The 24316-nt window shown below is 36.4% G+C and overlaps 1 protein-coding gene across 1 annotated transcript in view; it reads right to left on the bottom strand.

Annotated features, from left to right (window-relative positions):
• The window catches only part of LOC132795605 (uncharacterized), a 38840-nt gene extending 17890 nt beyond the window's left edge, over positions 1 to 20950 (bottom strand). The window contains exons 1-2 of the mRNA XM_060806401.1: positions 20924 to 20950; positions 20001 to 20799 (exon numbers count right to left, since the gene is read on the bottom strand). Of these exons, the coding sequence (XP_060662384.1) occupies positions 20001 to 20799; positions 20924 to 20950 (826 nt within the window). The remainder of the gene's footprint in view (positions 1 to 20000; positions 20800 to 20923) is intronic.
• Between the last annotated feature and the right edge of the window lie 3366 nt (positions 20951 to 24316).

A 24316-nucleotide genomic window follows, 5' to 3' on the forward strand; every position in this document is an offset into this window, starting at 1 on the left:
GTTCTTTGCTATAGCAATATCATTTGATGTGGGCACAATTACCGACCGCATCAGTCTGTCCGTTGGGGCTTACTACTCACTCCTACAATATTTAGGCAGAGAAAACTAATTTCATCCTCACACAGGTTGCACGCCTAAGGCTCGGTTGGTTGGTTGTTGGTTAGTTGCTTAGTTGGTTGCTTGGTTGGTCAGCCCAGTTCATGGGGCGCATCATTAAAATGTTAATTTATGCCGGACTCACTTTCATTATACCCTGTGTGCCCCGACAGTGAAGAGGCAAACTCAACTCTATGCTACTTTGTGGGTTAATATTATGTTTAAGAAAAGCTGCTTAGCACTTTGAGACTCTTGCACATTGATAAGACATGCAACTAAATATTTTATGAGCAAAGCAATGTTGTGGCACTCAAATTGATGTATTATTTGTTTAATGTATTTTGTGCAAAGTTGTGAAACGATTCAAACACAATCTTTATTGATGTGAACGTGTTTTTAACTTCGTAAAAACGAAAGTAAAAGATGCGCGTAGTATCTGTCAGTCTAGCATACTCACCAGGCAAACCGTTTCACTTGATTTCAGTTTCATTATGCTGTTTCGGTTTCGGTTTTTGGGTTGCGGACTCACTTTTAGATTCGTTTTGTCGGCCGGTGGGCATAACAAATGTGGCTCCATTTGGGACAGGATAGGACAGGACAGGACAGGACAACGATAATGATAATGATATGGATACTTAGGCCAACACTAGCCAAAAACAAAAACACTGCCAACTTCATTTAAATGCCGCTCTGTGTGTGTGTAAGCATGCACAATTAATCAAGGCAGCAATCGCTAGTTGCGAAATGCGAAATGCGAACTGTAAGTTGCGTTCGCTCAGACTCAAAGTTCCTTTTGGAAAATGCCAAACAGTCAAACAGCCAAACAGCTAAATAGTCTGCTGATGTTGATGAGCTCAAAGCAGCGCAGTTACAGGTAAGTAGATTGAACGGGGGAAGGGGAGGGAGCCACGAAGTAGGCTGCTCTATTGACTTTGCGAGGAAAAAAGGAAAAAAAAAATTAGCTCGCTTTGCGCCGCGTTAAATGCCGTTTCCTATACGAGCCAAAGCCCAATTCTCTTTGCATCTGTGCTCTGTGCTCTTCGCTGCTGGTATGCAGACAGTAAACAAACACACATACACACACACACACACACACACACACATACATACAGCAAGAGATATGTGAGTGAAAAGGGGTTTTGTGGTTAGGCATAAGGGATTCAATACGCTGTTGGATGTTTGGCTTTAGTGTTAATGTTAAACTCTGTGAAGCAGGTGAAGCTAAAGAGAAGAAGGGAAACGGAAAGGGAAAGGAAGCGAGTTGTGGCAACCCCTTTTTCGGCTCGTGGGCGAATTGTTAAACAAGCCAAGCTCATTAACAAAATTAAATTTAGCTCTCGGCCGGTCGCTCGGTCGCATTTGCCGCTGCCACATTGCCGCTTGTGACCATGGTTCAATGAGTCCGTCCGCAAATAAAAATGCAAATTTTATGAAAATGCTAAATATACGCAGAGTCTGAGATGGAGACGAAGATTGAGCTGGAGCTGGAGTCACAGTTAGAGTCGCACTTTTTTGTATAAGAAAATTGGACTGCGACGTTGCTCCAAAGGTGCTCACAGAATACATAATAATAACAGAAAATAAAAAAGAAAATAGAAAACGTCCCAAATGGCAAACCTGAGTCCTGAGTCCCTAGTTCTTTTATCTCGCTGTGCGAGGCAAATTAAATTCAAGTAATTATTTTATTTTTCAGTTGTATATTTCTAAACATTCCGCTGTCCGCTGTTCGCTTTTATTATGATTTCTGGCTCAGTAAAATGATAAAAGTGCGCCATTAAATGGTCCGCCATTAATTGATTATTCATCCATTCAATTGAATTCGTGACCCTCAAATAAAGCAACAATTTCGGGCTACATTTATGTGAAACACACTCGAGCATTAAATCGCAACTCTCAACTCTCAGTTCTCAGTTCTTAGTGCAAAGTCAAGTTTCTAAGCCGATTCGCCATCATTATTTATTTTTGCAAGCTTACACAAATACTCGAACTTGTTTTTATTTTTAGCATTTCTTTTCATACCTGAGCCCCAATTGAAAACGATTTAAGCATCGACAGAGAATTCGAAGTAAAGGCAAAAACCAAAGTGGACTCTTTTTTTTTAGGGTGTTCTGCAGTCGAGCATTGACAACTGCGACATCATTATGCTTTCACTGTTTACTTTGATGAACCAAACAAATTGATTATGGGCTTACAACTCTTTGGCAAAAAATATGCCCCAATTGGGTTCTAAAACATATTTCTCTGGATGAACTATATAAACTTGGATTTACGACGCTCGTAATGTATAAATTTTGTTCCTTTTTGTTTGGGAATGTTTTACAGTTTTGCTGTTTTTTTTTTTGTTGTAAGGCTGAGAAATGGGAATTTGTGCCCTCGCATTGAATTGTAAATTGCACAAATGGAGCTGCGTGTGTGTTGGGCAACGCTTGCGGCAAATAATGCTAATGCAGCCTCCTCATTTCAGTTGCTCTTTCTGTTTCTATTGCTTTCGGTTTCAGTTGGTTGATTGCATTGCAGCTGCCCACACATAGTCGAGGATCTGTAATAGTCGCATAGTAGTTGCAATCATTATATTTTCATTTTCATTTCGTAGCGCATTGGAGCATTACAATCCAATGAATCTCTTTCTGTACTCGAATCGTATGTGAAACTGTGGGAGTTTGTCATTCATTCAAATTAAATGCGAGTGCTTTGTAAATGGTAACTTGTAAATTGGAACTGACGTTTGTCATCGTCCCACGCAATGTTCTTTCTCCCACACAAGGAAAAAACCCTTTTCTGTTAATTTCTTTTCGCTGTACATAACACACATCTATAGACTTGTATTTTTTCATTAAAACTTTTTCTGTTTGAGCTCGCTTTTTGCTGCAACTAGGTTAAAAAATCATATTTGTGTAAGGGTTCCATAAAATATTTCATTTTTATTTACTTTTGTGTGGAAGTGTTCACATATGTTCCAACACTAGTTTTTCACAATTGCAATTTGCGTGTGTATTCCACACTCGATTGCATTGCATATTATATTATTGCACTTTTCTATTATTTATTATTTGACAGCGTACTTAGATCTCGGTTAGAGTATATAATCTTCGATATGAATAAAGGATTTTCACTGTCTTTGGTTTTTGCTTTCTGTGCATTTTAATTAAGAAACTAGATTGCAAGGCTAGCCAAATTTTATATTGGCAAAAGATGATCAGATGCATTTTTCACATCTGTAAGCAATAAATTAGATATTCTCACGTTTTTAAGCTAAATTCTATTCAATAATTTCTTATTAATTGGCGTATTTTCTACAATTATTTAAGCTCGTTTACCGCATAGGTTTAAAATCAGGAATCAAAATCGACAAATGTCAAATTTTATCGATATACCAAATATGGCTTTCGGTATATTTTTGTATATTATATTAATATGGTATGACAATCTGGGTTATTTTGTATTCCAGGTAATTTTTTTTATAAAATACTATATCGATGTGGCAAATAATATATTAATTTGATATATCACATCACTTTGCATTTATTGAACATGGTTATGGAGAATCCTGTTGTTGAGCACAGTAATTTTCTTTCTTGTTTTCACTGACTTAGCTCTAGTTACCCATAAACTAATATCTAATATCAATAAATACTAATAATAATAAACACAGCTTGTATGGATCAAATATTCCATCTAGACTGTTCTCCTATTTCGCTTCCTTCACCTCAAGTATCTACCAAATGCTTACCACTTGTAAGCCTTAAAAAAATAAATAAAGACCACAAAGTTTTTGCAGGTCGTGCTTGCAAAAAACGCAAATTCAACAACATAAATAAATGTAAATGCAAACTGTTTTTGCGGCTCTATTGGTTTGCTCGCTACGGTGTAACCAGAATCAGAGAATCAGAGCTCAGTGGCCAACTGGACATTCGTTGGTCGGTTTCTTGGACTTTTAGTTTGAATGCAGCTTGAATGAATGTGGCAAGAGAGTTTTGGTCAAGCCGCAAGTTGCACGTTGCAACTGGCAGTTTATTTTCTCAATTTTACCAGATGCCGCAAAAAACTGAACTTAGCATTTCAGCAACTTTCAAGTTCTTGGCATCACAAGGATCAAGGCATCACCACAGCAGCAGCAACAGCAACAGCAGCAGCAGCAGCAGCAGAGACCGAGGCACTTGTTAAGTGGTTGCCAGGCGCCGTGAGCAATTTGGATGCACACTTAACACAGCTGAGAGGGAAGGGAGTGAAGGAGTGGAGCGAGTGTCCCAGCCATCAGGTGTATGCTCAATGGACTGTGCAAAGTGAAAGAGACAGAGCAGAGAAGAGAGACGAGACGAGAAGTTCGCTTCGACCACATCCGCATCTGCATCAGGGATATCTGCAAGCTAAATAAATAAGCAAAAGTCAGTTGCAGACTCTAAAGTGAATTGCAAACTTGCGAGCTTGTCTAAGTTGATATCATAAAACATGGTTAGCATCGGCTTTCCTCCACTTTGCAGAGGGCCACTTAAATGTGAGTTTCACCACCACCAAGCTCTGCCCCTCCACCGCCACGCCTCCACTGACCTGTCCCCTCACCTTTGCCCTGAACGGAGGCAAACAAAACTTTCAAGTCAAATTCAAACTGAAAAGTTTATTTGGTAGCTGCTGGCCAACCACAAAACTGGATAGTCTTGGCCTATAATTGACCAACGGGCAGCTCAAGTGAGGTTTCTCTCTCTTGTTCGCATTAGAATAATGTTTGCATATTATTTTGCAATGCAAAACTAATTTGAATATTCAAATCACGACGAAGCTATTTTCACTTTGCGGTAACTGAATACTCTGCCGCATTTAATAAGAGTTTATTGTTGTTTCTTATGAAATCTATACGCACAACAGTCGCAACAATATCAATGCTTCAATACCCAATATGCAAACGTATATTTTGTAGGGTATCTATAATCATGCGATTATGTAACCACAAATGCGGATATTTCTAAGCGTATTATTCACATTCAAAAAAGGGGCTCGACTCAGCTCGACAAATGTTCAGTCATGCGATAAAGCATCAATATTTATTCGTTATTAAAATTTAAATTTACTGATTGTGTTCGATGAACACAGGCCCAAAATGTTCAACAACTTTTGCCTTTTGCCTCCTCTCTTATTGAAATGAAAACATTTGAAAATCTCTTATATTTGCATGGGCAAAAACATTTTTGCTTTAAACTTATGATTTTCCAGCTCATGCCAAAAAGTATTTTCAACTAATCTTTCGATATTTTGATATTTTTCTATCTAATCATCCTCAAGGCACGCCCCGAGTTACTTACTTGGAATGCAAAGTCTTATTTTGGTTAATTCGTTTGTTTTTGTCACGTAATCTTAAGTCCTAATTTATGCTACAAAGCCAATTGCCGATTTGGGCAATGAAAACATTAAAATGTTGCAGTACTAAGTGTGTTTATTACAGCCGTAGGCGATGGTAAAAGGTCAAACTTAAGAGGGACTTTACTTTATTAAAGTAAAGTATTATTCATTGTTTTTAATACATTTAAATACCTCTTAAGAGTGACCTTTTAATAAAGCGCGAAATGTAATTGAAATAAACATATTCAATTCAATTTCAATTTAATGAATTTTAAAGTCAACTTTTGAAATTAAACGCAAGCATTCAAATGTTTCAGTAGTAAATGGAAAGTAATAAATATAAGCAATTGATATATATTAACAAATTAAAATGAAGATATTTTCAAGAAATATTAACAAAAGAGTTAGTTAAATATTATATTATATTATATTATTGCATTAAAATATACTTCTACCTTTTTTAAAAATTTATAAATTTCATTAATATTAATATGAAATTGAATTAAAATACATAAATGTATTAAGTAAATAAACTGAATTTTGATTTCGAATTTTAAAATTAAACGCAAGCATTTGAATGTTGCACTTAAATAAATTTAAAACAAAACTATAATTCAATGAATTTGATGCATTTGAAGTTCGAATTTTGAAATAAATTGAGAAAATAAGTTTGTTAGAAATGTAATCGTAATTTAATGGAATAAAGTAAAGTTTTATTGCACAAGAAATTATTATGTAAATCACAAGTATAAACTAAGTAATCGCTGCTAATAATCATAAATCATTGATGACAAATATGAAAACACATTTAGGCCTTGGCATGCAAATGCTTTAATGTTAAATGAGCAGCCTGCCCCAATAGTCAATAGTCAATGTGGGAATGTGAATGTAAATGGGAAAATGTATTTCATTGATGAGCCAATGTTGGGAAAGCCTCTGGTCGTTGTTTTTTGATTTAGTGCTGGGGCATTTTGCCACACACAGGCTATGGTAACCATAACGGCGTTTTTATGGACTTGGTCTTCGTCGGAGTTCCCAATCGTTCAACACTCTGCGTCTGCAGCTGAATCTGAATCTGAATCTTTGTTCATTCAAACGCTGTTTGCTTCTCTCTCTCCCCCTCTCTCGGTCTCTCTTCATCTTTCCCTCTCTATTCTCTGTATGTGTGTGTGTGTGTGTGTGAATGTATATTATCAATAAAAAATCATTTCAAATTTGAGATAACAATAAAAAATGGCAACGCAAAAGTTTCAGCTGTCAGGAAATACGTAAGGAAGCAGAAGTTAGAGCCCAGCTGTCAAGACTGCTCGACTCCTTGGTGCCCTGTAAGATGTAAATCTGCATGTGGTCTATCTATTTAGCATAAGATGGAGAGAGATTCTTCATCCTGCTGCCATGATTTAAAAGTGTCTTTTTATATATAGTACTCGACTGGCTTTTTTATTGAAATGGAAAAGACGAGCAACTGCTTGGTCAGTTTTTTGTTAGCTTTTTCTGCGTACGCAGTATTTGTTTGTATGTGAAAGTATTTGCTCATTTCACAGTTTCGGCTCCGGCTCCGGCTCCGGCTGTGCTCAACTTTCGGTCCCTGAAAATTGTGAAATTATATAAGAAATTGGTTTCCATTGTTTTTATTGACAAGGCAAGTTATTGCCCAAGAAGGCAGCTGAGGAGCAGTCGAACAGCGAAAAGTCCGGGACAAAAAGCGGCACCAACTGTCACTCCATTTGCCCAAGGCTCAATTTTATTGGCAATGCGTGTGTCTGTGTGCGAGTGTGTGCGTGTGTGCGTGTGTGTGGCCCCACATTCGAAATGAAGATATACTCGTAAAGCATATTGTAAAACAACAAATTAAAATGTCTGGCATAACGCAACAACGAACTCAAAACGATTTTCCAGAGCAGAGTTTGACAGCAGTTGTCAAGAAGCATGGAGTGGGGGAGTTAAGGAGAAGGGGAACGGGAAGGGGAAGGTGAAGGGGAAGGGGAGATGGGATCCTGACTAGAAGCTCATTTGGAACACATTGTCTGCTAATTGGCACATTAGAGCCAACAATTTTTGCCAATATCAGTTCAAAGTATTCGATATAAAGTTACGATAAGATACGATATAAGATAAGTGATTAAAACAATTAACATAAAAGAAATGTTTATTAAAAAAAATGTGTTATATTATTCCTAAAAATATACTGAATAGTGTTTGGTATATTGATGAACTTCGGTATAAGTCGCGTCTACACTTGCCGTTTTTTTTTGCTATATTGAATTTTCAGGATCGTAAGGACTGCGGTTATTATTGCATGTATTTTTGATCGTATCAGTTTTCAGTAGAGACTTTCGAAAATTTCGTGCTCTGCTCAGCTTATAAATATGTGTAAATGATAACAATATCTGCAGTAAAAAGATTACATAAAAACAATCAGAAGCTTGAAACAGAAAGAAAGAAAAAAGGTTACATTTTAGGAAAAATATTATAAATTAAACTAAAGAATACAAAGCTATACTAAACAAAAACTTAAAAAAAAATTTGTTTTTAAATATATAAAAAAAATGTATTTTTAAATAATACTTGTTAATAAGCTAAATGTGACTTTGAACTTGGTTTTATATCAATCAGAATGCGGTTATCAGCTCGAAAAAATAAATAGAAATGAAAATCAAGAAAATCTGTTTTGGGTTGTTTGCAATAAAAATAAAATATTTATTATTTCAAAATCGAGGCAAAAAGATATGTTCATAAATATAGTCGCTTGTAAATCGATTTGTTTTTACATCTGCACAGAGGGCATAATAATTTTATGGCGCAATGTGGAGCAGTCTGAGAACACGTCTTTTATGGTGTACAAAGTTATGAATTTTTCAACAGAATTGTAATTGTTTTTCCTTCTCTCTCTCTCTCTCTGTCTCTGTCTCTGTTTCTTAGCAATCAGATCTATGCACATGGCACTCGTCGTAATTTTGTCAGTCAGCAGAATTAAGTCATGCAACTGCAAACTTTTGGGCAACTGCTCCGAATTTATTAATTCATTGACAACAACAAGTTTATTCACTCGTAATCGTAATCGTAAGTGCTCATTTCTAGTTAATGACTATATTGCCGAGCAGCGAGGTAAGGTAAGCCCTGAAATATTCATTGATTTATGAATATTAATGGTTAACACTTGGGAAATCAATTGGCCATTGAGTGCGAGTGTTTGCTGCTGGCGTCCTCGTCAAAGTACTATTAGCCGGCACTGTGCAAACAATGTATGCTGACCCACGGAGGACAAGAACAATACTTTCAGGAGTGCTTGTCTCGAATGTGTGTGTACAAATATTGTATGAAGCACTTGTCAATATGTGTGGCAATTTGTAAGAAGTCCAAATATAGCAATCGATAGCGGTTAAAGGTCACGCTGCGTATACTTGTTGTGCTGTGTTGTGTGGTTCCCAGGTGGATGCAACTGGGGGCCGCAAACAACATTTGCTGTTTAAGGGTAATTGTTGTTTACTCGCAGACAGGGAATCGGAATCAAAATCAGAAATCAGCGAGAACTTTAATAAGCTGTGAAAAAACACTTTTTTGAACACAGAAGGAAACGTGTTCAGATCAGGAGTAAAATGATGAATCACGAGAATATGACGTTAAAATTGAAATAAGAAAGTAAAATCTAAAATTATGATCAAAATTCTACAAAAATTCTATTAACGAATTCATTCCAAAATTTAAGGAATAAAATATTAATTGAAAAATTGTCAAAATGCATATCAGAAAATTAAATCAAGATGAAACCTCTAATTTGGTGTGTTAAAATTAAATATATTATTAAACAAAAAATAAGTATTTATAGGTAATTTTTTTTCTATCTTCTTTAAATTTAACTTAAATTCCTTCATTTATTTATTTTAACCATTGACCACATCTTGACTTTTAGAAAGCTTTGCGATCTTAAAAATGATTTTGAATAATTAAATTTTGTTTTAAGAATTTCTCAATCGGACATTTTTTATTTCAAGAAAAACTAAATCTTTTTAAAAGATCTTCTAAATCTGGAATTGTCATTTTAAGAATTCTTCCTTAGGAGCGAAAAGTTCTCAGCATCAAGATTTCCATTTTCATTTTCAATGTAGAATTTTTCCCTGTATAGCTGTTAAAGTACTACCAAGAGCATTTCCATTTAAGGTGGGCTTAAGCGACTTTCATGTAACATTTTACTCGTTGCTTCTGTCTCCAGTTTCTTGTTTGCTTGCAGCACAAAACTTGCGCCAAGTTTTTACTTTACTCTTTTGGATAATGTCAGATGCTAGGCAAAGGCAATATAATTATATATTAAAAGAAGCATGTAATTGTTGTTGTCATGCAACTGAATCTATAGACGAACGAACGAATGAATGGATGGATGGATGGATGGATGGATGGATGGATGAATGGATGGATGGATGGTTGCTGGGCTTGACTTGGTTTGGTTGTTGTGCGAAGCCGAAAAACTTTTGCAATGATGTGTAGGAAAACTTTCGCTCGCTCACAATAAATTGGAAAACAAATTGAGTGCCAAAGCGGAGAGGAAAACGTCAAAAGTGCCACTTGACCAGCTGCTTGTGGCACGCGTTTACTCAACGCGAAGCGAAGCGACTCGACTTGACTCAACTCGAGTTGAATTTTTCACTGAATTTTCCCTTTCTGTGTTGTGTGTGAGGCTGCGTTGTCGCGTCTGCTCATATTTCGCCAACATTCATTTTTTTTCTGTCGATTCCATTCCCATTCCTTTACCATTTTTTTTTTTTTTTTGAAGGTCAAAAGCGTCAACACACATGCCAATGGCAAAAAGGGGCGGAGCACAAAACACACACAACACAGTTGTACCTAGAACTCAGTTTGATGACAAGGTGTCGTCGCATTTGGGCGTTGTTATGCCTACGCCCCCTTTTATGGGGGAAAATAGAAAATCAGAGAGATGGGCGACAAGTTTAAATTGCCATAAGGCAAAATGCTTTTCTACCTTTAAAATAGAAAATCGAAAAAAAATGGCAGCTCATTTGTATGCCTTTTGTGGCATGTGACAACGGCAACAACTGTTGCCTCGTCACATACAAAGAAGCGGCAAGCACACACACACACACACACACACACACAGAATTGGTGTGATGATTTCCTGTTCCGATTTCCTGTTCTGTGCCCTGCACATTTTAGCTTGACAGTGCATTAATCTCACAAGGTGTGAATCCCCTGACGTACCTATTAGTCACACCTCGCTGTCTGCTGACCCGTGTCTCTGTCTCTGTCTCTGTCTCTATGTCTGTCTCTGTCTCTCTGCGTGAGCGTGTCCTTGTAGTCTTTTGAAAAACGCAAACTCAAAAGCCTTTGACACGGAAAACTGCATGAGAAACCACGATGAAAGGAACGCAATTTTGTGCTCGTAATTGGTTATAGCCAGGTCAATGCCTTGCGACTAGAGAAGCAGCGAATGCACAGAATATTTAAGAAATATATACACATAAATATTAATATAGAAAGACACATAAAATTAATATTTCCTTGCGATTTATATTAGTTAGAAGCGAGCTAGAAAATGCCTTAAATTCGTGTCATTTTTAAAAGTAATTTATCATTGTTATTTATTATGCCCACTGTCCCATATGAAAACTTTGTGTCAACAGGAAATGCCAAAAAAGGAAACACAACCCACAATCGGAATGTTATTTTGGTTTGTTTGTTTTCGTATATTTTATAGCGGGTATCACAAAGTCAAGCTCACACACACACACACACACACACTCGGTTACCCGCTTTATGGCTACCGCTTTGCATTCAATAAAGCAACATTAATTTAAGTGCTTTATCTGCAATCGTTGGAAAATATTTGCAAAGCTGAAGCTGCAAATTGCATTTGCTCCTTCACAATTTTATGAATATGCTGCGCGTTTAATAAAAAACATATTACTCTGCGAACACGACTGCCTATCGATATTATCAATAAAATTGCAAATTTAAACGAAATAAATTCGTGTTCGATGCACCTGTATTTAAAGTGAAGTTTAATATATACATATGTATATATGAAAAAAATCACACAGCGTTTATTTTCTAGTTATAAAAATAAAAATATCTCGACTGTGAGATACTCTATACCTTTTCTTAATAATATCGATATCGATATACCATTACATTTAAAATATACCGTACAGTAAAAAATATACCACATTGTCAACTGTTGCTTATAATATGTAGAAAACTATTTCACAATCTTTATTCGGTCGCAATCAGAATTTCAGGAATCATAAAATCAGCTAACTTAGAAAAAACGTTTACTCCATTTTATTGTTTTCGATTTGCAAGGGGCGGAAGTGCAAGTGGGCGTGGTGCAATTTTAAAAGCAAACTTGATCTGCGTGCAATATACAACAAACTATTGAAAATATACCGAAATGTATATTTGGCATATCGATATACTACTACATTGAAGATATTCCATACAATACACAATATTCCGGATTGTCAATTAATAACAAAATCAATTGTTGTTATTATTATTATAGCTCCATAGCTTATGCTCCTTTTGATCAGGGACAGATGAACATGGCTGATCATGAGAGGAGAGGCTTCCTTTTCGCTGTTGCATACAATTACCATCACCCTATAATACCCTTCTACCCTACGGGTGGCGGGTGTAAAAAGACACAAAGAAGCATTATTTTGTGTGCACTTTTGAGAGAAGTAAGCACTATTTGGCCGAAGCTACAAATACATATGCAAGTGCGTGCAGTGTAGAAAATATTTGGATCGAAAAGTTTGCACTTTACTCGAATATTTATTTTGCCATCATATTTGGATGGTAAACACAGAGTAATTGAATGTTTATGTTTTAATAGAATTTGCAAGCCTTTTCGTCACTTTTGAAAGTGATTTTAATTGATTGTTTTGCATAGAGTGGAATATGAAGGCTTTTAGTGATTCAAAGCATTTCTTTTTAATTGAAACATAATGAAACTTTGGCAAATTGATTATTTGATTATGTGGAGCACTTAGCGTAAGGTGCAAAAGTGCATCGATAGTCAAAGAAATAAATTGATACAAAATTTCACACAATAATGCACATAAATAATGAAGCTTTGGCCATGGAAATCAATTTGTTTGCATTGCAAAACACTCTCGACTATTGAATTAAATTCCAAACACTGAGGCTGTGAAATTCTAATGCACTTCGATGCAGTAATTATGAGTCATTAAATTGAGCACTGAATTGTTTGCAGTCTAATTAATGATACTCTGCTTTACACCTACATATGTGGGTGAGAATATCAAATTATTTACATTTCGAATGCGCAATCCTGTGTGCTTCGGTGTTTAATTAAAAGGTCAGAATGTAAGGAATTAAATTGCACATTGTATCGGATTAAATGTGGCTGCCTCATTAGAAGCACACTCATATAATCTTAATGTATATTTGAAGGCAACAGATTAATGGCAATTTATCAGAATTTAAATTTGATTTCACAAAAATAATTTAAATTCTAATAATTATAAACATCATTTGGCTGTCTGATAATTGTATAATTATTACAACATGTTTTACAATACAAATAATTTGTTTAACAATTTCAAATTTTGTGTTTTTCTAATTATGCACAAGGTCTAAACCATTTCAGACTGTGTTTTGTGCATGTGGTTATAAATTGAATAAGCTAATTACGATGCTCTCGCTATATATATATAGTACATACATATGTCTAGCATGACTGCGGAATGCTTTGAGGACGCACTTGGTAATCATCTAAACGGGCACGAAACCCACAAAAACCCGCAACTGTCTGTCTGTCTGGCTGCCTCGCTTATTCACCTGGCAAAAATTGCAGCCCGAAAGCAGCTGGATGATGTTGGCGCAAAAACAAATGGGGAAAATGTTCTCCATGATGCATAACCCCTCGGGGACTGGGTAGGACAGTAATGGCGAAATTGTGTCTACTCTGTATATTTACACATACACACACACACACACACACACACACACACACACACACACACGCATACGCATACTCTCGTAGATGTTGCTGGTGTGCTAGAGTGTGGCGCATTTTTGGTTGGTTAACTCTTATTAAAAACATGCAGGAGGCTGCGAAAACACGGCGCAAAACTTTCGGCAAAGGCTGCGTACTTCAAGAGAAACTAACACAAATAAAAGACAGATGCCAAGCCAAGCACTCATGTTTCGGCCCATTTGTTTACACATGAAAAATAATAGTTAAAGTCATTTCACTTTAATGACAACTACTTAACATTTACCATAAACATGGCTACGCCACCGAAGCATTTAGCAAAGGGTAAATATATTTATTGCCACAACTGAAATTACACATCGATTTTCTTAGAAAATATAAAACTCATTTCATTTCGATTAAATATTCCAATTTTATGCTTCATGTTTACATTTGAAAAATAACAAATACAATTATTTATTTTTAATAGTAACTACGATCCCATTTCGAAAGTGCAAATGTATTGACCACTTATTAATATTGTTTTCAAATAGTATTTAAAACCTTATTATTATATTGGATAAATCAGTCATTAATTTGATTTATATACGTATATAGTTTATAATAGAAATTGAATGGCAACAACAACTGCATTTAAAAAGTTGGAAATATATTTGAATTATTGCTTCAACTGAATGGACATTAATTTCATTTTCAAATTGTATTTCAAACTCGTTGCAATTGATTACAAAAGTGATCGAAAATTAAACTTTTGGTTCATTTAATTTTAATGTGCTTTACTTAACATTAATAAGAATAAAATATATTTATTGCAACACCTTAAATTACACATTAATCGCTTTGTAATAGTTCAAGCTTCTTTAGTATCCTTATGGAATTCCAGTTTTTAAACATTTGATTTTATAAAGAAAAACAACATCAAAACTTATTGAAGAAAAATAATAGGCAAATTCACTTCACTTCAATATCAACTTCGACTGTAATTAAAAGGTTGAAAGTGTATTTCCAATATTGGGGACAAGTTAATTTTATTTTTAATAGTATTTGAAATTCATTTCATTTTATAAGCAAATTGCAATTACGAGCGTCGCTCTCTTTGGTAGAAGATAAATCATTTCCAGCCACAAAATAATTTTCTTTCGCTTTTCTTATGCAATTTTCACGATTATCATTTTCCCACAGCACTTGCGGCTATCGCACTTTCACAAATTTCTTTTTAGTCTCCTCTATCGTTCATTATGAATAGTTGCGATAACTTTGCTAGCCTGTAGTCCCCTCTCTCTCTATCTCCCTTTCTCTGTTCCGAGAAGAACTCACCTTCGCGAAGTGTTGCAGCTTTTCGTTGTCGCCATTTCTCTTGACATCTTTGTCTTTGGCCAAGCCTAATTAATGGCTGCAATGCTCGCTCTCTTTTTTTTAGCAGCAGCAACACGAAATAAAAGTAGCACAAGCAAAACGGCAAAAGAATCCAATTAATTATTAATTTGCACGCTGTCAGCGCTTTGAATGGGATCAAGGCCAAAACGGACTGCGTCTGAGACTGAGACTGAGACGTGGCGGACAATGTCTGGTATTTTTCTCAGTATTTAGCTTTAATGCTTTCAATGTCTCGCTGCTTACTCGCATATTTAGATGGAGAGGCCATTAAACACAGATAAATATGTAGATGCAATGGCTTTTTATAGTGCAGAATAATCAAAATAATCGTAGCATACTTTGTGGGGCAAACTTTGCCCGTTGTTCGTTCATAAGTCTTTGCAAATGAAATTGAATTGGAATTGGAGCTGTTTTTTTTTTTTAAATTGCCCCAAGTATTAACGAGGGATTCACATAAATCAGTGAATGGACACAACAAACAAGTCGAGGCGAAGTTAAGGGCTCGAGATTGGGAAAAGCGAGTGCAACGTGCGCTGCACCTTGACATAATGATGGCCATAAATTGGTGTGACAGGGCACAACGTTGACATTTATAAATTTATGAGCCAGTGCAAGTCGATGCCGTGTGCAACAGATGTGTTCCTCCACACACACACATACACACACACATACACACACATCGTTGTTGGTCGAGAGCCAAAAGCGAAAGCAGGAAACTCAAGGCGGAAGTAGGGCAAAGGCAGAAGGCTGAAGGCGTCAAAAGTGTTTGTATAACAAATTGCCATATGGCGTTGTCTCAATGTGTATGTGTGTGTATGTGTGTTATGGCATGTGGCATGTGTGTGTGTGTGTGTATGTGTGTGTGTGTGGGTGGGCACAAGTTGTTTGCTTGCCATTGTTATTATGCTGTTAATAAGTTGGTAATGTGGGTGTCGAGGCGAAAGATGAATGTCTGAAATACTACAGCAGCATGCACGTAGCAACAATTTTGCCAGAGTGTCGACTGTCGACTGTCAGACCCCGCAATCCAAACTTGATGCGAAGCAGGCAAAGTAAACAACATTATAAACATCATCAGCAGCAACGACCGGAAACGGAAACAAGTCATAAAACTGCAGAGCTTCTTCTACTTCTCCGTCTTCGTCTTCTTCATCTTCTTCAACAGAGCCCAAAGGCGTCGCACAGTGGCGCACAGTACAACAGTTTAGAATTTGCCTAGCTTAAAGTGCTCTCGACTCTAGTCTCCCCCTCCCCCCTCCGCCATAAATTGCCTTTTCGAAGAAACCATTATTTAGTCTCTCGTTAGTTGTTTACTTCAGTGACAATTTGCAATGTCCCAGCTACATAATCCTCTTGCATAACTGTCCGTAGTCTTTTTAATATTTTGTTCGGCTTTAATCGCTTTGGAGAGGCAATTCACCATCGTACTTGCACAACAATTGAAGCTGCCACAATTTAGGCATATCTTTTGAGGGAATGCCAACACATACGCGCTTGAAGGAAATGTGAAATAAATAAAAGGAAATACGCACGCAGGTGACAAGGCCAGAGGCAAACAGAGACATTTGCACATTCTCACAGATCCCAATTCCACATCCACATCTATAGTACATCCACATTCACATCTAATTCAAATTCCAATTCAAATTCAAATTCTGAGCTTCAGATTCAGATTTTCACATTTGGAGACTTTTACACGGCGACGTCTGCGGATGCGGCTGCGGCTGAGCGGAGCGCTAAGACTTTGCCTAATTCGCATTGAAAATGAGGATTTGCCGTGGCATTATCCCAGAGTCATTGTTACTGGCTTCGCATTTGCAAAGACTTAAGCTTAGGCAAATGCTCCGACTTGTGTACATCTTGTACTATGTACAATATTATCTGGCTGCCCAAGGGCAACCAACCAACCAACCAACCAAACAAATGCTTGCCAGCATTTGTATCTGCTCGACTATCTGCATCTAGAACTCAAATTTATGTTCTATAATCGCGGCCTTCATAAATAATTTTGTGCCACGTGGCTGAGCATGTTGGCTTAGAAACAAAGTTCACTTGCAGTTGTATTTAATTAATGAAAGTCAATTTACAATGCGAAATAAGTGTTTGCTAAATTAAATTAAATAATTTAAATGAATTGCAGAGGAGTATTCTTTAACTAGTGTATCGTTTATTTTACTAATTGTGTAGCTAAATTTATAAATTATTAATGTCTTCCGGCAGCCCGAACGATTTCATATATAATACGATATGAAGAAGCTTTAAGTTTCAATATATCAACGATCAAACAAGAAAAAACACAGTTGTTAAATAAAACTAAATAATTTAAACGAATCACAATATAATATAACTCTTTAATCAATATTAGGTTTTTATACTTATTGTGTACAAAAATTAAAGTATTTTTGTATAAAATGGCTACCTGGACTTGCACAACAGTCCAGCCCTGGTTTTTGATATGAAGAAGCTTTGAATATAGATATACAAATCAAAACGAATTTAAACAAATCACAATTGAATACTCCTAAATTAGTTTTATGGTTTTAAACCAAGCCTTTAAACAAATATTTAATTTCAATCTCGCATTTCAGAATTGCATTTGTTTGACAATTAAACAAGAAGAAGCACAGCATCGACAGCAGTTGAATAGTTGTGAAGTTGTGTTTGCTAATGTTGTAATTTTGAGTTTACTTTTGCAAATTAATTGAATCGAAACTACATGATTGAATATAACCAATCTAAACAGAATCTTTCACAAGTATTTATAGAGTATTTGGCAGTCATTTCTCTGCTGTCAATTCCTTCAATTGCTGCAACTTTGTTTTAATGAAATTGCCAAGCAGCAGAAGCAGAAGCAGAGCGCACATTGTATGCTTGAACCTTTTAAATGGTTCAACAGTCTCGAAGGTTGTGCTGCGGCAGTAGTGCTGAAAGGGCTTAGAGCCAAGCAAATGAAGTTGGCCAATTGTTAAGCGTTTGTGACAGGTGCCACAAGCACTTTACTAAGCCCCAGCGAGTGCCGAAAGTTGCAAGTTTCGGGAATCGAATGATGATGATTTCTAATGAAATCGAAATCGATGATCGACATTGCTGCTGCCTTCCCTTTTACGCTTTTACGCTGTTGTTAAAGGTTCACGGCACTTCGTGCTTCGTGCAGACAAACTAAGCTAAAGATACAAGTATGCAAAATATATATTTAGTACAGTGGCAGCAGCCAGCAGCCACAAAGCCAATGACAATGATGACGGGAACCCATTAAATCCCCGTCACGGGTTCTCCAACCTGCAAAAAGCGACTGTGCAAGTCATAACTTCTCGGAACTACAACGATGAGCACTGAGTACTTTTATATCCGGTTATTTCCGCTCAAGTGTGTGTGTGCTGGTGTGTGTGTGCTGGTGTGTGTGTGTGGGTGTGAACATATGCATATTTCAACCTTTGAACCCTTCTCGGTGTAACCACAATGATGGCTTCCAGTTATGACTTTGCTGGCGCTCATCGTTAGTCGGGTCAGAGATTCGCTAGCATATTTTCAGATTTATTACTACAAAAAAAAAAATAATAATAATAAAATGCACACACACACACACTCACATGCAAAGTGTATGTGTGACACACTTATGTTGAATTATGAAGTCGCCGCACATAAATTTGTTATCGAACTCCGCTCCGTCTAAGCATCACTCTATACTATATAGTAGTAGTATACTATGTTATATATGGGCAATGTACGCATAAAAATGAAATCGAATGGAATGGAAATGCGTTCAACTTCCTCTAAATTGACTGAGCTATATTCTCGTATCGCATGCAAATAAAAGTCGTTTTTTTTAAACGGTTCGCTTTTTGGGAGTCTATTCGGGATTGGGTTTATGGTAGTTTCCATTCTTATTTTTTTATTGAGCGTGTCGATGGCTGCAGTAAACCGTATTCTTTTGAGCGGAAATAACGCATGTTTACAAAATGTTGCAGCTGTCTTTATAAATTTGAGTTTCACGCAGAGAAAAACTTCAATGCAATGCAGTTTATATTATTAAAATGGTAAACACTAAATTTAATATTTTAAATACTTATAACAAAACTTACCAATTTAATAAAACTTATCTAAATTTAAGAATTTGATTGAAAATATATAATTGGCATTTAATCATGCAAAGAAAAACTTCAACTTAATGCAGTTTAAATTACCAATAATATTGACGGTTTTATTATTTAAATTTCAGTTGATAAACATACCTAAAAGAAAAATAATTAAATGATTGAAAACATAGCAAAAGAGTCGACAGATTAGAGAAACTTAAAATTAATGCAGTTAAATGAATAAAATAAGAAATATTAAATCACTTCACAATTTAATAAACATTTAAATACTTATATTGGTAAAAATACCTAAAAAATGAATTCTTGCATTTTGATGGCTTAATTGAAAAGATATATGTACAACAAAAAGTGAACACATCAATTTACTTTCAAGGATAAAATCAAATCGGATTAATTGTTTACTTTTTTTATACGGATGTTCACTTTATATTTTCAAGTTGAAAATATTTCTATTTAAAAGTATTGTGACCAAAACACAAAACAAAAAATGCAATCTATTTCGTTGAACAATTTTCAATGTTGTTGCTGCTTGAATTGAGTTTGAAACAAATTGGCCGTAGAGCAAAACAATTCCATCAAACTTTTCCACTATTTCGACGCAGTTGAGTTCATAAAGCAAAACTACGTGGATAACGGAAAAAAAAGATAAGCGCCTTAGCTTACAAAAAGCTTTGTTTAATATGTCAGTCAGTTGGTTGGTTTTATTGCTGCAGATACGCGAGTTGTTAATTAAAGAAAGCGCAAGAAATTGCACGCTTTTAACCAACAAATAGTTAAACCCAGATTTAGCTCAGGTCGCGTCAGATTATAAAATAGAATATCTACAACCAACACGTACACACACACACACACACATCGGTAATATAATTAGCAACAGATGCAGGACATTCGTCTCCAGCTCAGAGAATGAGAGTCCATAAAAGTGGCAAAGCGAAGCGAGGACAGTCGCAAGTGGGAATAGCAATTGTGCTAGAGAATATATATGGCACTTGATGACCCCGAGGGTCGGATGCGTTTAAATTCCATCTTCAACTTGGCTGCACATTTACAAGGCACCAGTGCACCAGTAAGAAACGGCATAATAAAACCATAAATATATACGATATAGCAAAGAGCAGACTTACCTTGAGCGAACTGGATGAGCTTGCAGAGGAACTCGCCAAAGATGAAGTTGCGCAGCAGCGTGCCAACCAAAGTGACGGGCATGCAAAGGACACCGAGCAGTATATCCGAGATGGCCAGATTGAGTAGAAAGACATTGGTGATGGTGCGCATGCGGCGATTCTGGACGAGAGTGAGCACCACCAGCAGATTGCCGACGACAGCGCAGAGCAGGATGATGCTATAGCAGGGTATCACCCAGATGGGTACATCGGCAATCACACGCGATACGCTGCGATTCGTTGGCGTCGCTATCATGCCAGTTGCCACTCTCGATCGCGATCCCGATCCCGATCCTTCTGTCGTCGTTGCCACATAGCTGGCGATGGTGCTTAGCTGCAGTGCAGCTGGTGATGTGGGTGATGGCGATGCGGATGCTGATGCGGATGCGGATGCGAATGAGGCATCGTTGTCCGTTGAGTCGAGCTCGTTGCCGTAGTAAATGTAGAGATCGCTGCCGTTGATGCCATCGCCACTCCCGTAGAGCTCGCCGGCAGCATAGCTGGCATTGAGCTGCAGTGCAGCATTCGTTGCCAGCGGCGCGAGCGCGGACAGCAGCTGGCGATACAAATAGATGGCGTTAATCGTGAGGCTGTCTCTTGATCGCCCACTTGAACACTCGCCTCGTGCACTCGAAAAAAAAACAAACGAAACGAAGCGAAGCGAAGCGAAGCGACTTGCAAACAGAACAACTTGTGTGTACACAAAGAGACAGAGACACTTCGTATTGCGGTTGCCAAGCGCGCCGTGTGCCGCCGTCGCCTTGAAGTCACCGTCGTGCACTGAATCCACGGAATGCCGCCAGCGGCTGTTTCGGCGTCCTTTTCGGTGGTCGCCAGTTGCCAGTTGCCAGTCGCCCGCAACACGCGCAGTTAGCGAAACTCACCATGGTTAGTACTTTCACTGGCAACATGTTGCTAAGCTGGCAACTTGTTGCTGGCAACATTTGTTGCATCTCCAGCAATATTTGTTTCGAACTTTGCTTGCTTTTAATTAAGCTATCAAGTAAATGAATCCTGAATGTAAATTATGTTTAATATTGAATATTCGATTCTAGGAATTGATTGATTGATGTCTATAAATACAACGAAAACGAACACGAAAACAAAAACAAAAACGAAAACGAAATGTTCACGTCCAATTGGATTGCTGAAACTTTTTAATTACATATTTGCAATGATAATATTGCTTCCAGGAAATGCGAGCGATGTCTTTTCAATTCGCATTACAGAGAATTTTTAATGTGCGGCTCAAATATGATTTTATTATATGCTTTTGTATTTGTTGCCAGCTGAATATTTGCACTGTTTTTGGGCTTTAATGAAATGATTACTTAATTGCCTCAATATTTGACAATCAGGTGGTATTTGCATTACTTCCTCTCGCTCTCTTCCTCTCTATCTCTTACTTGCTCTCTTAGCAATATCCTGGCAAGAGCTGAAACAACATTATTATAATCAGTGCCTGACAGAGAAAAGGACATCACATTTGTCAAGTTAATTAGCGTGCCAGCGACGGCGACGGCTTCCACTTGTTTACACCTTTTGCTCATTATTTAACCACCGCTTTGCTTTGTTTGCCCGACACCTTTTCGAATTGCACAACTTGATGGGCGTTGATGGGCGGGGGGCGGTGGGGATGAAGTATTAGCCTTTCAGGGTGGGTGACTTTCATAAGTCAAGTCAAGCAACTTTAAGCCACAAAAAATGAACATCAACATTTTGCACATCATCTCGAGACGCTCCGAAAATTTATTTTAGTTTTCCACAAGTCAGCCAAACTTATTTTCAACACTTTTCCAGCAGTTGATCTAAGCTCTTGTTGTTTTTTCATTCCTTTTTTTTATTTTGTTTTGTTAATAAACTCTTTCTTTTTTGCCAAACTTTGAATAAAGTCACTGAAGAGGTGTGATGAGTTTGTGATTGTGTGAGTTTATATTTCGAGTGTCTTATTGTTGAATTTCATATTCCCAAACAAAAAACGTATTTCACTCTTAATATTTATATTTTCATATTTCATTGCTTTTAAAATTTCATTATTTTTCAATTGCAACAGCGCATCACATTCACATTAGAGATCAAGATCACAAAAAATAGGAAGTCCTAGTGTGACCAGCTTATTTGAATAGAACTTATAATAAAGTTATCGATATATGAAATGGTATTGGTGATTATTTGAATGGGGATACGAGTATTTCAACAATTATAATTATTAACAGAAATAATTAAATACTACATTTTAGTGATTCATCTTCGTCTGTTTCTTTTTCGTGGTTTCTACGCGTCTCCCTCTTCACGACATCAATATCCCATCCGCTATCGATCTGTCAGTGTCATCATTATACCGATATGCCATCGATATACTACAAAATTCTTTAAGTAACTGAGGCAATAATTCAGAATATTAGAAAAACCTTGCAGCAACAAAAGAAAGCTATGCAAATTTATTTTGTTTCTTTTACAGGGTGACCAGTTGTTGAGCACGCTTGATGGCTGCGCTTCTGCTTGCTTTATTTCACCAAAGTGACTAATTCAATTTAACTTTTTGAAGGGCCCACGAAAAAGGCAAACTTCGGCCGGGCACATAAATAATGCCGTTGCATTAATTAAACTCGGCCCGGATCCGCCCAGATTTGAGAGCTCGCAGCTTAGAGAGTGAAAGTCCGCAGCAAACAGCGAATATGTTTCTCAGCTTGAGTCTCTCAGGTCCGTTGCTTGCCTCCTTGCTGGCCAATGTGCTCTCCATTTATTTATTTACTTTTGTGTTTTAATTAATTTTAATTATTGTATTTGCATTTGGTGCTGTTTGGCTGTTGGCGCCATTTCGCTTTTCGCCATTTCGTATCTCGTGTTGCCTTCTTCTTTATCACTCTCTTCCGCTGGTTTGCACAGTGGACGTAATCTGCTTTATTTCAACATAAATTCCATTTGACACGCCAACCTATTTATGCCTTGGACTTGAACTGGACTGAGTTTCCTTTTGCCAAATTAATTAAAATATTTAAATTTATGAGTGTCACATTTTATTCATTTTTTTAAGATACATTTTCATAAAGCAATCCTTTTCCTTTTCAAATAGATTCAAATATCTTTATATTTATCTACAATATTAATTTAAAATACACTCATGAGTTTCTACGTAAATAAACATTAATTTAAAGCAATCATTCTACTTCAAAAACAAGTATCTATTACTTCAATTTATTTAAGTAACATTCATTAGTTTTTGCTCTCACAAATTAATTCACATTTATTAGTGAAATATTTATTAGTTTACTACATTTAGTTTTGACAATAAATCTTCTTAATAAAGAAATACTATATGTCTTTAATTATTATTTTTTATATACATTCGAGACTTACATTTATGAGTGTCACATTTCATTATTTTTAAAGATACATTCACTTACAGCCAACTATTCGACTATAATAATAGATATCTAGTACATATATTTAATTAAAATGCAATTCGAATTGACACACAATAACTTTAGAACATGTTGAACTCGTTTGATAATCTGTCAATTGTGTTTAATTAAAACAGCAGACAAAAAAAAATATATTATAATCGAGAGCAAGTTTCTAGCTCACCGCCAAACTAGATTACCAATTTAATTCCTGTCAATTAAATGTCAATTAAAACTAATTTGCCACCTCATTGCGTCATTTGCAATTTATTATTATTGAATTGTGGCAGCCAATTTAAATTGTTGGTATTGCGTCTCCAGGGTATTTTGGGTGTCGAGCATTCTCCGCATTGGCAGCATTAATTTCATGCTAATGCAATTTAAGTCCACGCAAATAACATTTCACATCGTTTACGAATAATAGCATCATCATCACGCGAGGGGAAAAGATCAACAGATATAAATTTTATAGAGCTGTAGAATAAATTAAAAAGCTTCTTACATCATTTCTGGCAGTCGTTACATTGATGAATTAGTTGACGAATTAAATTAAAACAGATGTATTTGCATATAGACTACATTGAAATGTTTTTTTTTAACCTTCGTCTAATTGTTTTCTTGTAGTTGCAACATGTTCGACGATTTTCCAAACACTTTATGAACTAAAACTTGGCGAATGGCGAAACTTTTGTGGATCGTCTTATATTTTTCGCTGCTCTGAAAAGTTTTCACTTGGCCAAGTCATCATAAAAAGAAAATGCTACGCCATAAAAGTCGACTTTGGCGATGCCAAATCGCCTTCTTCTTGGCCAAAAGCAGCCTCAAGTTATGCGGAAATGTGCCTCAGAGTAGACTCATAATTAGAGACAAGCA

This window comes from Drosophila nasuta, chromosome X, assembly GCF_023558535.2.
Source record: "Drosophila nasuta strain 15112-1781.00 chromosome X, ASM2355853v1, whole genome shotgun sequence".
Taxonomy (NCBI): Eukaryota; Metazoa; Arthropoda; class Insecta; order Diptera; family Drosophilidae; genus Drosophila; species Drosophila nasuta.